The 13,801-nt window shown below is 45.5% G+C and overlaps 8 protein-coding genes across 8 annotated transcripts; 4 read left to right on the top strand and 4 right to left on the bottom strand.

Moving 5' to 3' along the window:
* Positions 1–435: 435 nt before the first annotated feature.
* JR316_0002411 (Nicotinamide/nicotinic acid mononucleotide adenylyltransferase 1) lies at positions 436–1,653 on the bottom strand (the record flags this gene model as incomplete). The annotated part of the gene is made up of 4 exons (XM_047888205.1): positions 436–621; positions 683–829; positions 883–1,126; positions 1,376–1,653. 4 exons carry the CDS (start codon positions 1,651–1,653, stop codon positions 436–438), a joined length of 855 nt encoding a protein of 284 aa, XP_047753128.1.
* A 603-nt stretch (positions 1,654–2,256) lies between these two features.
* On the top strand, positions 2,257–4,693 carry JR316_0002410 (DNA-directed DNA/RNA polymerase mu; the record flags this gene model as incomplete). Its single annotated transcript, XM_047888204.1, has 9 exons — positions 2,257–2,595; positions 2,650–3,033; positions 3,303–3,342; positions 3,397–3,760; positions 3,826–3,965; positions 4,108–4,285; positions 4,377–4,430; positions 4,489–4,515; positions 4,585–4,693. 9 exons carry the CDS (start codon positions 2,257–2,259, stop codon positions 4,691–4,693), a joined length of 1,635 nt encoding a protein of 544 aa, XP_047753127.1.
* A 157-nt stretch (positions 4,694–4,850) lies between these two features.
* Positions 4,851–6,916, bottom strand: JR316_0002409 (Glutaryl-CoA dehydrogenase, mitochondrial; the record flags this gene model as incomplete). Its single annotated transcript, XM_047888203.1, has 12 exons — positions 4,851–4,910; positions 4,972–4,979; positions 5,045–5,097; positions 5,156–5,464; positions 5,860–5,978; positions 6,031–6,056; positions 6,107–6,216; positions 6,267–6,403; positions 6,451–6,493; positions 6,631–6,680; positions 6,731–6,753; positions 6,808–6,916. The coding sequence occupies 12 exons, from the start codon at positions 6,914–6,916 to the stop codon at positions 4,851–4,853; spliced, it is 1,047 nt and encodes a 348-aa protein (XP_047753126.1).
* Positions 6,917–7,684: 768 nt separating this feature from the next.
* Positions 7,685–8,379, bottom strand: JR316_0002408 (60S ribosomal protein L33A; the record flags this gene model as incomplete). Its single annotated transcript, XM_047888202.1, has 5 exons — positions 7,685–7,708; positions 7,762–7,855; positions 7,920–7,984; positions 8,038–8,161; positions 8,366–8,379. 5 exons carry the CDS (start codon positions 8,377–8,379, stop codon positions 7,685–7,687), a joined length of 321 nt encoding a protein of 106 aa, XP_047753125.1.
* A 234-nt stretch (positions 8,380–8,613) lies between these two features.
* Positions 8,614–9,423, top strand: JR316_0002407 (Protein IMPACT-A; the record flags this gene model as incomplete). The annotated part of the gene is made up of 2 exons (XM_047888201.1): positions 8,614–9,017; positions 9,072–9,423. 2 exons carry the CDS (start codon positions 8,614–8,616, stop codon positions 9,421–9,423), a joined length of 756 nt encoding a protein of 251 aa, XP_047753124.1.
* Positions 9,424–9,805: 382 nt separating this feature from the next.
* On the bottom strand, positions 9,806–11,081 carry JR316_0002406 (uncharacterized protein; the record flags this gene model as incomplete). The annotated part of the gene is made up of 3 exons (XM_047888200.1): positions 9,806–10,476; positions 10,532–10,787; positions 10,842–11,081. 3 exons carry the CDS (start codon positions 11,079–11,081, stop codon positions 9,806–9,808), a joined length of 1,167 nt encoding a protein of 388 aa, XP_047753123.1.
* A 182-nt stretch (positions 11,082–11,263) lies between these two features.
* Positions 11,264–11,855, top strand: JR316_0002405 (uncharacterized protein; the record flags this gene model as incomplete). The annotated part of the gene is made up of 2 exons (XM_047888199.1): positions 11,264–11,689; positions 11,742–11,855. The coding sequence occupies 2 exons, from the start codon at positions 11,264–11,266 to the stop codon at positions 11,853–11,855; spliced, it is 540 nt and encodes a 179-aa protein (XP_047753122.1).
* Positions 11,856–12,207: 352 nt separating this feature from the next.
* Positions 12,208–13,385, top strand: JR316_0002404 (uncharacterized protein; the record flags this gene model as incomplete). The annotated part of the gene is made up of 2 exons (XM_047888198.1): positions 12,208–12,737; positions 12,788–13,385. 2 exons carry the CDS (start codon positions 12,208–12,210, stop codon positions 13,383–13,385), a joined length of 1,128 nt encoding a protein of 375 aa, XP_047753121.1.
* Between the last annotated feature and the right edge of the window lie 416 nt (positions 13,386–13,801).

The following is a 13,801-nucleotide window of genomic DNA, read 5'->3' as shown; positions in this document are numbered from 1 at the left end:
AGTAAGACCCGTAGAGCATAGGGACAGTCGAGCCGGGCTAATTGGACCCCAATACCACTCTGTGTGCTAAACCTGCTGTACTGTCGTCTTCTGCTGTGAAAACATCATATTCTTAGATGATAGAAAATAACACTTACATAATCGCATCGTGATTGTCTTGCGAGAACCCAGTAAAAAGAGCACTGTAATGCAATGAATTACAGAGAAATTCCCAATAAAAGTCCATCCAAGATTAGATCGAAGGTATGTGCACCACACCAGCTCCTGAATCGTCTACCCATCGAATATGATACATCCTTAAATTTAATAAATCAACAATCTGAAGATTGTTAAAAAGATTCAGCGCTCCGCCCGGTATGAGATATACGACGCTAGAAACACTTACACCCTACAATATTCCGACATCCTAGTTCTTGTACATAGTGATCCACGCGGTCAATGAACTTCTTTCTTTGATGCCCCTGCTACAGGCTCCCTTTCCTTTCCCTTGTCTGGGTTAGAGTTTGCTGATAGATTGGAAGTCGTCTCGTCTTGATACAGTCCGTTCTGTTCTATGTAGTCTACCACCGAGTTGGGCAGGAGATAACGAACCGATAAACCTCTTCTTAGGAAAAGGCGAACCTGTCAAATGAAATTTACTTAGAATAGATCATATTAACGATTTCAATAATGATGGGCATACCTTGGTGCTCGATACATCATTTTGGATCAATTGTGAGATCAGGTATATATTGCTTCGCCAGCGAGCAAGATTATCAGTAGCTTGATCCATCCCAGTACCAGCACGCTCCACAATCAAACAGCCATAGCGGCCGAGAATGTGTTCAAGCTATATAATGCTGTCAATTGGTCGCTTTGTAGCATTGTGGACAAATGACAAACATCAGAATAACTCCAGACCCCTGGCTCGCTCATGGTTCCAATGAGGTCAGAACCGGCCAAGAGCATAATGCGAACCTTCCGCTTTTCCCCAGATGCAGTCTGTACGCCACCAAGAACGGTGTTGATTTCATGATCAAAGTGGTCGAGCACGATGGCTGTTCGTTGGTACGATTGGAAAGCCTCCCATGGATCAACCATTAACCATGTATCCGAATCCTCAGCAGCCAACGTACACATGTTCACGCTGTGGAAAGCGAGTCAGCATTAGAACAAATTAATTTTGGGACATGAGAACATAGAGCGGTTATGTCAAGAAAATGGCGTGAACTCTGCAGGCGTCATGCGACCGGAGTGATTAGCCGAAATCGGAAATCCGGCAAGATACAGTGCAGCGGGACCATATCGTATGGTCCGGAGGATTGCAAACGCACGAACGATGGGTATGGATAGCCTAGGCGACGAAGGATGTGACAAAGAAAGACAGCTAGCTTACCGATGGCGAGCACTAAGCAACCCAGGTTTTTTGTACATGTCGCTCACAGGACTGAGGTAACCGCCTAGGATCTCGAAATCGGTATTTTGCCTGACATAGTCCTTGGCCATCTCGAACATGCGGAGGTGGAGATAAGTGACTGGACTGAAGGAACCGCATGCTACGAGGACGATTGGAGTTTTGTTGGGATTTTGGAGGACGGTGGAGAGACGACCATGAGGAAAGGTATAACCCTCGGGGTTTGTGAAGGACTCGGTGAGGTGGGGAGAGGCGGACATTGGGAAAGGAGAGAGGGGACCGGGAGGGTGGATGATGATGAATTAGAGAAGGAGTATAATACTTATGTAGTGTACAAGGTTAAATCAACACAGGACTCTACCACTCATTATGAAGCAATTACTTCCCACGCCATTCTCAGCGGAAAACACCTTACCCGGGGACTTTGGTTATCCTCAAAGGTCCTTTCCAGTTATTTTCGTGCTCGAGTAATCCATTCTTCGATGGTCCGCTGCAAGCGAATCTCATGTGACTCTACTGCGCGATGATGCATATCAAAGCATCTAAATAGTCACCTCACCCTCCAACGTGCCTTCATATTCCGTCGGCGCCAAATGAGCCTCGTGTGTCTCAGCTTTAAGCGCCAGTGTAGGAATGTCTTCCAAGTTGGGTATTGAAATGATCAAATGGTTTCACTTGATGTTGTTCAACGTCGATTATCGGAGGCTCAAGGTGTCAAATATATGCAAAGCTTGGATGTCATAAGTGGCAAGCACTGGCTCCTGCTGAACTCCATACTATCAACGTTCAATATAAAGCGGATTTGTACTAACGTGGTCTCTATTATCGAGAACCACTAAGGTCCCCAATTTGGTTGCTCTGCCATGAAGCGATCTTCTATAACACGTCGATCTCTCTCTCCTTCTTCGAATTCAAGCACCGCAAGCACGCCTCGCAAGCGTCCCAGGAGCAGATACGACGACAGCTTATCAGAAGAGGAACAGACCCCCTTGAAAGTGTATGTTTTACAGGAAAAACTTGCCAGCAATGAAGTCGACGAGCTCTTCCACATGATCGAATCAAACGGTGCCTCCGCTGCTGGTATCAGCAAGACTCGCAAACTGCATCTGGAGCTGTGTAACAACCCTGTAGCGGCCGATGTCATTGTCACAAAGATTCGAATGAAGAAGCGCTTCGAGAGGCACCTACAATGGGATCTTGCGGTTCGCCTTTCTGATCTGCGATTTTGCTATTTACCTTGCCTAACAGTCTTGTAGAGACAGAAATGTATTGTGACACCTGAATGGATTTATGATTCCGTGAAGCAAGGAAAACCTGTTCAATGTGGCTGTTATGCTGCAATCTCTGAACTACATGACGAAACAGTGGAACATTGCCCCGACTCGGAAGAAGGCAAAGATGATACGCGCGGGACGCTTCATCATCAAATTTCCGTGTATTCTCCAAGGCATGAGGAACAGGCGGTAAAGCCAACCCATCCACGCGTCATAGAGAATTGGAGGTCGAAATATGCCTGTACACGCGCATCTCCACTTGTGTGCGTAAACCAAACTTTGGTAGCTGAACTGGGAGTGCTAGGTCGATCGCGAGAACTTGAAGGAATGGGTATCAATGCTTTGAGCTACGAGCGAGCCGTTGCGGTATGCAAAGTCAAAATATAAGTAAACCATTATACCACTAATGTTCTTCTTGCTAGATCATTAAATGTAAATACTTATTACGGATTCACCCTTACTACAAAACAACTCATAGATGCCTTCGGCAAGCATACCCGTATCCCATCACTAACGAGACGTTTTCGAGGGATATCGTTAATCTACCAGGACTCGGGAACAAGACCCTATCAAAGGCAAGCTTGCAATCCTGGTCTCTCTCTGTAAATAGTTTTTCTTAAATTTTGGATTGACAGATACGCGAATTTATCAAGAACGGCTACATAGAAGAAGCTCGTATGTCCTGATCAACACAATGTCGATTTTCTTTAATTTGACCACTCTTCTCAGGGAGAACACGACTATCTGAACGTTACCAAGCACTCTCGGAATTTGCTACAGTATATGGTATAGGTCCTTCGAATGCCCGAAAATTGTACGATCTCGGATTGCGAAACATGGACGACCTCGAAAGATACTATGACGTCACCGCCGACTCGACCCTGGTTACACTCGCCGCCTCGCATGTCACTCCTAATGGACGGAAAATAGTGACGAAGAATAAAGTTCCTGACATGTCTATCCAGGTCTCACTTATTCTCAGAAATGAATTTGAGATTCCAATATCACGAGAGGAAGTAGCAGAAATGCACCGAATCATTATGCTTGAACTGGATAAGATACAGCCAGGGTGTGTGAGCACCGTTGTTGGCGGGTGGGTGCCATTTCAAATCTAAGGTTTTATAGTTGGGTACGGATCTTTCTAACTCGTTTTTCAAGTTTCCGGCGCGGTAAACCACAAAGCAATGACGTAGATATAGTTTTTAGCTACCCAGACTTGGAGAAAGGACCGAGCATCATTAAAGGCCTTTGCACAAGATTCACAAAACATCTATACGACCACGGTGGGTCATATCCATGTTTTGGCTTTATTAAATTAAAACATTGACAACATGATTTATTTTTACCAGAGATGGTGACACATTGTTTGCGTACGTTCTACCTCATTCGCCGTCATGGAAAGGTTAGGATGTACTTAAGTTCTTCTACCATTGTTGGTAGACCTTTCTAGCTTTCATGCACATGATGCTTTACGAACAACACACTGGGATTCTCTGGAAAAGGCCTTGACCGTATTTGTCCTCCCCAATCCCGGCGATGAAGAAACGAAACGTCTTCATCGACGATTAGATCTAATATTTGCGACGCCAGAAGCATATTGGACGGCTGTCATCGGCTGGTGAGTCATAGTCGTTTATAATCCGCCCAGTATGCTTGATATTCACTCATTAATATGTAATGTAATATCCGTTATCTTCTGCCGCATGTAGGTCGGGGTCCAAGATGTTCGAACGTGATTTGAGGCTTTGGGCCAAAGCCGAGAAGTAAGTTTAACTTTTGTTGTCTCTCAGATGGACTCATATTTATGATTTCATTTTTTAGAGGAATGAAGTTCGACAGTTCTGGGATGTAAGCATGATTTTTTTACTAATCTTCTGGCAATGCGAGGTTGTTCTTAACGCAGTCGACGGACAATAGCAATCGGCGTCATGACTCCAAACTATTTATACCTCGTAGTGAGGAAGAAGTATTCAACATCCTTGGTTTGGACTGGATAGATCCTACCATGCGCAACGCTGACGTGTAATTATTGATTGCTTATGGATGTACTTTATCGATTGGTGAGGGATGCATAGCTGTATCGCCATAAAATGTGTACTTGTACAGGAGAAAAGTGGTTGAGAGTCCTATTGATTTCATGTATACTATCATGCTCCAATATGGTTGTCTGCCCAACACACGTTTTAATTGGCGAAAGCGGGAATGTCCGTCATCGCCTTGCCCAATATAAGAGCATGGATGTCCTTTGATTCAATGCGTAAATACAGAACCACACGATCCATTTTATGTTGTCAGTCAACTCACATTAGTTCCTGTGAGAAAATAATATTGCAAATGAAAATCGGTCTTGTCAGAGAATCAGAGAGAAAGAACTAACCTTCGTATGTGTTGGTAACTTGTAGGTTTGCTACATGTCGTCCTACGTGATATCTTTAAATCACCAAAAGTCAGTAAAAAGGTAAGAAAAAGGAAGGAAAGAGAAACATACTCGTCGGCACATGCATTTCCACCCAAAATATCCAAAACAACCCGGGAATGCTGCAATGCCTTACCGCAATTGTTACGCTTAACCATGCTAATCATCTCGGGCGCGAGTTTGCCTTGGTCCTTTAGCCTTCCTACTTGCAGACTTGCCTGGAGACCATAAGCAACTTCAGTTTGGGCATCCACGAGTTTCTTCTGCACCAGCTGGAAGGATGCTAACGGGCGATTGAATTGATGGCGCTCCAGTGCGTATGCCCTTGTGCGTTCAATACAATCTTCCAGAGCACCCATTACACCCCATGAAATACCGTATCTGTTGAAAACAGTGAGAAAAAATAAGAGCATATGACGACATCGCATGGTAAGAATACCTTGCCGAATTTAAACATGAAAATGGTGAACCAAGGCCCTTGGACTTGGGAAGCAGTGCATCGTGTGAAACTCGTACTGAGTCCATGAAGATGGATCCAGTGAGAGAGACCCGAAGTGCCAGTTTGTTTTTGATTGGGGGTGCAGTTAAACCCTTGAGCCCCTGTAGATGCAATGAATTCCCAAAATCATGCAACTGTTGAATAATCATTTGCCTTGTCTAGAATAAAGCCACGGATGCGGTTGTCCCATTTACATTTCGCCCATACGATGAATACATCACTGGAAAAGACGAACTTTTGCATTTAGATCTTTAGGTATTTTGGCGCAAGAACTCACGCTACTGGCGCATTGGATATCCAAGTTTTGCTTCCATTGATAATAAACCCTCCATCTACCTCCTCTGCTGTCGTCTCCATGCCTGCCGGATCAGATCCATGGTTGGGTTCTGTAAGACCCTAAAAAATGACGTCAAGAAATGAAAGCGGGAAGTTGGACATCTTAACTCACGAATGCACCAACGATCTCTCCCTTTGCTATAGACAGGCTCGATGAAAAGGTCACATTTGTTGAAATAAAGACACACCAAGTCGAGGAAGGTACTTTTCCTTCTGAGCGTCAGTGCCGAATTCGTTGATGGGATGCATGACCAGTGAAGATTGAACAGATGCAGTTGAACGATATCCTGAGTCAACTCTAAAAACAGTCTAGAGAAGACTCTAAATGTAGGTTGAATATCGACAAACCTTTCTATCTCTCTTGCAATCAGCCCGTATGCAACATTGCTTACTCCGGCACATCCATAGCCTTGGATAGTAGGACCAAGTAAGCCAAGTTTACCCATCTCAGGAATGATATCGTGGTTAAACTCTAGCGTTAAAGACTGGGTTATTGGACGGAGATATATTTATGGTTACAGCAAAAACAAACCTTCAGTACGCCATCCATGTAGAACTCTAGGCATGAGATTTTCCTAGAGGAGTGAGCAACATTGGTAAATAAGGCTATCACTGTACTTAGGAATGAAGGAAATACCTGGCAATAGAAACGTGCGGTGTCTCTTTATTGAACTTTGAGAGACCCAGTTAATTATGATAGATGCAAGATTACCTGATGGCAATTTCTTCGTCCGTTAGTTGCGACTCTAAGTTCAAGGGATCCTAAAGGCCGAGTTAGTCCAAAACACATAGAAGTATGCGGAGAGCTATACCTCCCAATTAAATTTTGCATAGCCTATTAACTCAGTCAGTACTTCACGGAAATTTCTGAGAGCAATGATCAAGCTACCTGATGCTTTCCGCCGGCTTGGTACTGAAAGTATCCCATCCTTGGTCGAGTGAATAGCAAGAGATGTACGGGCGAAGCGAGGGGTGTGTTGGCGGTATAAATGCAACATTTTCCCGTAAGACACAGAAGCCAACAAGGAAAAGAGAGGGAGTACAAGAATTCAAGTGGTGTTCTGTATCTGAGTCGGTAGCAATGGGTAGAGGAAGATCCGGGACCTGATGCAGATGGAGGCACCGGCTATCGTCCATTGATGTGTGACCCATGTGACCGTGGTGCCACTGGACAAGATACCGGGAGCAATGTTTTTCAGCGCCTATCGCTAGAGGTCTACACAGGCAGTACCTACTATGTCTGATATGTTTAATGGCTTAGATTAGACTCCACGTATCTTGGAGAATTATGAGCCTTAACGAATGTAAGAATCAAGGAATAAATGCTCGGCGGAAACACAGAACTATGCCAAGCCTTTCCGTGCTGTCCGACTTGTTGCAGAATGCTCAACTTTTATCGCCGTTGAGCAAAGCGTTGGTATTCTTAACCAATGCATTACTATACAGGACACCTTAATGACACAAGCATGGCATCAAAATATCGTTTACAGCCTTGTTCGTCTTATATCGCAAACTAGGTTCATCTTTCAGGCCATTGAATCAGGATCCTCAGTCCGTCCTATTCAATAACGTCCTTCTTGCCATAGATGCGCGACTGAGTATCCATCCATAAATCGAATAATGGGATGACCAGGAGGAGAAGAGTAATCAGAGGTGCCATGAGAATGGTTCAGTGGATTGTTCATATTTGATAGCGCATGCAAACATGTCATATTGCAACATACAATACGGAATGAGATAGAAGACCATGTACGTCCAATCTCAAATCAGATGGTGGAGGGGTAGAGCATCTGTATATCGATTTAGGAGCAAGAATAAGATTCCAGAGCGGATTAAAACGTACAACACGGACGCTGGCGCCGAATGCCTGTGGGGGGAGGTTGCTTCGGAATTTTGACTTCACAACACCTGAAGATCCATGAGGCCTGGTGACTCGCCTAAATGCAGAGTAACATATTTGAGAATTGACTTGCAAGATCATACTATACACTGCAAACGCACCCCCAGATGACACGGATTTTTGACCCTTGGATCTCCCGCTTAGCCTTGTAAACAAAGGCCACGCGCTGACCCGAAACATAAGATAAAGACAGTTGTAGATCCTTCAAATGGGGCGCACCTTTCCGAGGTAGAATTGGGCATCCTCTTTGGTAGCAACGCCCTCAATCTGGATCAGAGAAGTATTGGGACGGGAATTGCGTTTGGCACGCTTGTGACCGAGAACGCGACCTTTGCTGTACAATCTGCATTATCCAAGGCAGGTCAGCGTTTCGACGCCAAAAGAAAAATTGCAGGAATAAGGGAACGCGAGGGTCCTATTCGTCAGGCCGTAAATTGATGGGACCGTCATCCAAAGTTTCTCCACACAATCCATCCTCTTCCACTATCTGCCTTCCTCCGCAATTTCGACCATACGATCCCCTACTCCCAACAAGATCATATCTCACCTAGTGGAGCCCATTTTCAGTCTTGAGGTGTGCCGGCGTCGTTGACGATCTTGAGGGGATTGCTATTGGTGATACCAAAATGGTGAACAGCGGATTCCTGCGGCCTGCAAACCAAACAACCGCAAATACAATGGCCCCTTTGTCCACAATAGAAGAATATACTTCCGTTCTTTCTTCAATATATCAGTGCTCCGACTTTCAATTTGATCCAAATGACGAAGAATATAGCTTGACCTTATATTTTTGGAATGTCACAAGCAGAACTATTTCTTTCTAGAGACCTGGATGGCAGTCTGGATGCATTCATATCTCATGCCCGACCGCAGCCTGACCCGATAGCCACATCGCAAGAAGTTCGAGATCGCGGCTCACTATTTGTCGCCAATATCTATCGTGCCACTACACCTGAGGAGGCCAGAGCACGTCTGAATCACCTTAAACACACCGTTCATCGTCAGCGAAAGGCAACACATGAAATCTCTGCCTGGAGGTGCATGGTGCTCAAGCAAGGGAAGTCAGGCCTCTCAGGTCCGGAAGATTTTGAACTCGTGCAAGGTAGTAAGGATGACGGTGAAAGTTGGGCGGGCGGAAAAGTATTAAAGGTGATGGAAGATCTTGCAGTGATTGACGCAGTAGTGATTGTTAGTCGATGGTACGTATCCCTCTTAATACAACTTTGTCCTCGTTCTCTGATTCCGTGGTTCAGGTATGGAGGTATAATGCTGGGGCCTGTGCGTTTCACGCACATAGAAACTTGTGCAACAGAAGTTTGCAAGGAATTTAAACGTTCGGAAGAACTTCAGGACTGTATCACTACACTGCGGACCCTGGACGATTTGCTTTCTGTTCAAAGGGAAAAACTAGCCGCTTTAAACAATAACGAGTCTTCTGGCACTAACGTTCCCTCGTCACCTGCGATTCATGCAATTCCAAGGGCGGCCAAAAAATCGGATTACAGCGGTATAGACTTGAGCAAAGCGAAGCGTCTTATTCACGCCAGAGAAAACGCGATAAAGGGTGTGAAAGCCTTAATCTCCAAGAAGGCTTCAATGTCCTAAAGCTCAGCTTCTTTCATCTATAGCGCTTTAAAAGGAAAGTTTGGACAAAGTCATGAATTTATATGAAAGAGGCGTGGGCGACATATACTTCGGTTTTTTAAACATGTCCTTCGTCCATCATACGTTATACCAGCTATTTCAATGCAGAATGGACAGGCTGCATAGGGTTGACACATCTATTTGATAGTGAGGTCTGCTTATCTTCATTAGTCCACTATAACAAAACAATTATGGTTGCGAATTCACATTAACCCAGTGGTGCACAATAACATTATGTATTAGCTGTACAGCACCCCCACCGAAGGCACCACTATGTTAGTATCTAAAGAGCATTGATTCGTCAAAACACAATGCTCGCGACGATAACTCAAAAAAGGTGCAATCATTTCCGTCCGAATATGCCCCACAGCTTGTCCAGGACGCCAACTTTTTGTTTCGCCGCGTTTTCTTCGTCAGGAAGGAACTCATCGGCAAAAAATTGAGGGGATTTAGGTTTTGCTACCTTTGGTTGTGGTTTAGGCTGCTTTCTTCTCGTCGCTGTCGATGAAGATTGCGCTAGTCGCCTTGCAACTTCGAGTTGTCGTTTTAAAGATTCTTGATCTGCCAGTTCTTTAGCAATAGTAGCAGCATCCTTTTCTTTAGGAGGTGGGGGTGTAACTTCCACATGTTTGGGTTTAGATGTAGCAGCTTTCGTCGACGTCGGTTTGGGTGGTATCGGTGATGGAGTGTTGGTTTGCGAGGCCTGTGATGACGCGCCTTCGCCGAACAGAAGAGCAGCAATCGGAGACGATTCTGCTGATGACGATTTTTGTCTTTCTTTCTGCGCTAGGGCCGGATTCGGAAGTCCGGTTATGTTTGAGCATAGCTGTAACGCCGCCCGCATGCGGACATTGTCCAGGGTAGGGTTGGCAAAGAGTTGACCTTCAGCAATGTCTCGAGGTAGGTCGAGGGGGGTTAAATTATGGAAACCACCAAACCGGAGGAAGGAGAAAGCAACGCCTTTTGGTGTTACTTGGAAGATAGTTTCTTTCTGGTTTGTTGAGTAATCAAATTCTTGAGCAGGCATGTTGGTGTTAATAAGAAACATTAAGACGCGCCACCGACTGACCTGCGCGACTAACGCGACAACCAATAACTTTTCCCTTCTGCTCGGGCGAAGTGGGCGGAAATTCGTATTCTTTTTCGTAGTCTAGACTCTGAGAAAGGGGTTCGAGGTCTGCTAAGCTGATTTCATGCTGTTCGCAGGTCACATTTGCGGTAGGGACGACAATATCAGCGCCGTCCGGTGGTATGCGTTGCAAAGATTTGGGATCTTCAAAAATAATCCATGCAATTAATTGGTTCCTCATTGGGTCCTCAAAGTCCTGGTGGTCTATGTCAATAGATTGAATGGGCGTGAAAGGAATGGCAGTACTGACCTTGGCGAAATGTGCATCTATTACCTTGCCGTACTTGCGCTCTAATGCTTGCAAAAGAGCATATACATCCGCCACATTCTTTATAGGTTCCCATGCTTTCAGGTATGCTGTTCGCAATGGTGGTCGAGCAGCTAGTTGGTTGTTTTCCGTAGAAGCCGTTGTCGTCACAAGTCGGGATTTAATGAGGTGCCGATATACCTGGGCAGACCGACGCGAAGATATACGCCTTGAAGCGTACATCGCCTGAGAAAACATCGGTGACCCGGAATGAACCCAGAGAGCAGAACAAATGGAAATGTACAGGGTGGTTCACAAAGCAACGATTTTTTCGAACTTAGTTTAGGGTTAAGGTCACGAGTTCCCACTGACGTCCCCGCTTCGAGCCCGGACTGACAACTTACAAGTCGTAAACTGATAAACTCATGTCCTCAGAGACCAAAGCTCGGTTCGCGGCATATAAGAAGAGCCTGGCTTCTATGTCTGCGCGTACTGGAACTCCTCTTCCATCGTTGCTCCTTTCCTTCGGCATTCTTCATGAACTGACTGCAATTGTGCCTCTAGTGGGCTTCTTCTACGGAGCAAGGACGCTGGGATTTGGCGAACGCGTCATTGCTGGAGTTACATCATCCCAGAGCGATTCTTCTCAGCTGAGCTGGGCTAAGCAGAAAATGAATATCTGGGTGGAAGAGGGCGATCGCTGGGCTGCTCGGATTGGAAGACGATACGGTGTCTTTGGCTACGATAAACACGCACCAGGGGTGGTTGATGATATCGAAGAAATGAGACACAGCTCTGGACATATTGCGGGAGATGTAGCGAACGCTGTGTTTGCTTATGGTGCGACGAAGGTCAGCGGGAATGCATTGTTCCCCAGCAAACTCGTAACTGATATGCATACAGGCACTGCTTCCTCTACGAATAGGAATATCCGTGTATTTCTCTCCGATGTTCTCCAGAAACATTGTTGAGCCAATTAGAAAGACCGTTATCAGGACTTTCCGTCGAAACCTTTGAAGGGCCGCATTCAGGTTACTGCCATGAAACTGAAGTGGTCAATTTGTAAGTCAGTCTACCGTTATTCATACTTATAATTCACAACAATGGATATGAAATACAGAATCCTATACCTCTATTCATTCGACCTCCTGACTTAAGTTCGCATTTAGTCCTGTGAACAAGCATCCGAGCTCAGGAAAAGTAAGCCAATTCGTGTAAGCCCAGTGACGTCAGCCGTCTATGTTTGGCTGTAAGTTGCTTATGTGTGTGCAAAACCCAGTCCAGACCAAACAAACAATGCTTCACGCCCGTCCTTCCGGAATCCTTTATTGCGGCTTGCTGGCGCCTTACATGGCCCCGCGTTTCTTGAATGCCGAATAAGCTGAAACTTAAACGCACACCTGAAGAAGAAGAACAAGGCAGATTACGAAAAGAAAGGCGCAGAGAAAAAAGGAAGCGAAAGCATGACCATTATTCTGCACATGGATCCTCTTCCTCCAAGAAAGCCCATATAGATAAGGATGAAGATGGGCCATCGCGCAGGTGGGCATCAAGTGACGAAGATGACTCTGAATCTGGTCCTCAGCCCACTGCTTCGTCTTCCCACATTCCACCGAGTCAATCGTATTCTCACAAACCTGATCATGATGCAATCAAAGCACAGATTGAAGAAGATATGTTTCGCGACAAGATGTTTGAGGCTATGGGAGAAGATGAAAGGCTGGATTCGGTGGAAGCGCAGTTCAACGACTTCGCTCATGTTCCAGATCGGTGGAGGACGGCACGTTCGAAGGCACAATCTCGCGGCGATATACTGGAAGATAGTGATTTTTTCAAACTAGATCCTAGACATATGGATGACGAGGAGTACACTGAATGGATAAGAGCAGGAATGTATCGGTGGGTATTCAATCGTTCATCAGTTCATTAGTATAATTCAAGACAAGTAGAAAGACACATGCGGCGGAGTATGCTGAGCATGAACGCAGGAAAGCCGCGCAAGCTGCCCGTAGAGCTGCGGAGAAAGCACGTAAAGCGGAAACTGTTCGGCTTGAACAAATGGCGGAAGAGGAGCGAAAGAGAAAGAAGAAGGAACGAGAATCCCGCAAACTAGACGACGCACGAGAATTGTACCATTCAAGATGGCTAACACTTTTGACAACTCCAGGAGAGAGTGATACAGGACAGTCGAATGTTCAAGTGCTGACTTTCGACGATATACCATGGCCAATTGCGAGTGCAAACCGGAGCAGAGCCGACACAACGCGTCCTAACAGACAAATCGGTGTCAGCGATCTGACGACCGAAGCTGTTGCATCATTTTTATTGCCGAACTCCGGTGCCAACGACACACCAAACAAAGAACTTGGAACAAGGTTGAGGAAGGAAAGGAAAGACAAACTACGGGAGACCTTTCTCCGTTTTCACCCAGATAAATTTGAGGGTCGATTCATCTGGCGGTTTAGAGAAGAGGACAGAGAACGAGTTAGGGAAGCAATTGGGCAAGTTAGTAGGGTGCTTAACGAACTTATGGTGAATGGGATTTGAACTGGTTTGCAAGACGGCCATTTATACCCACCACGGATATGGGAAACATTTTCGGTTGTTGTTTGTTCAGCAATTTTACAACATTCACCGTCTGTAGTATACAGAATCTTTCTCTGGTTTAGCTGTTGTTTAGCGAATCTAGAATGCCTTGTAGATAATAAACTGTGCGCATGCTGTGTGAGAGAAATGATAACAATTGAGGATGCATTGACCTATATTTGTAGTGCCTGATGGGGCAAGGACTGCAACGGGCTAGAGGCGTTGTTTGGACACACCCCAGTCTTTTCTCCACCACCCGCCTTACCTCTCCGAGGTTTCATTACCCATTGCCTTTGGCACCACTCTCTCTTCTTCTTTCACTCTTTTTAACGACCCCACAATCGTCCACGACTTGGCTAGGCCTAGTCACCCTCTAT

Source organism: Psilocybe cubensis, chromosome 2, assembly GCF_017499595.1.
Source record: "Psilocybe cubensis strain MGC-MH-2018 chromosome 2, whole genome shotgun sequence".
NCBI classification, from domain to species: Eukaryota; Fungi; Basidiomycota; class Agaricomycetes; order Agaricales; family Agrocybaceae; genus Psilocybe; species Psilocybe cubensis.
This window is presented reverse-complemented; position numbering and strand designations above follow the sequence as displayed.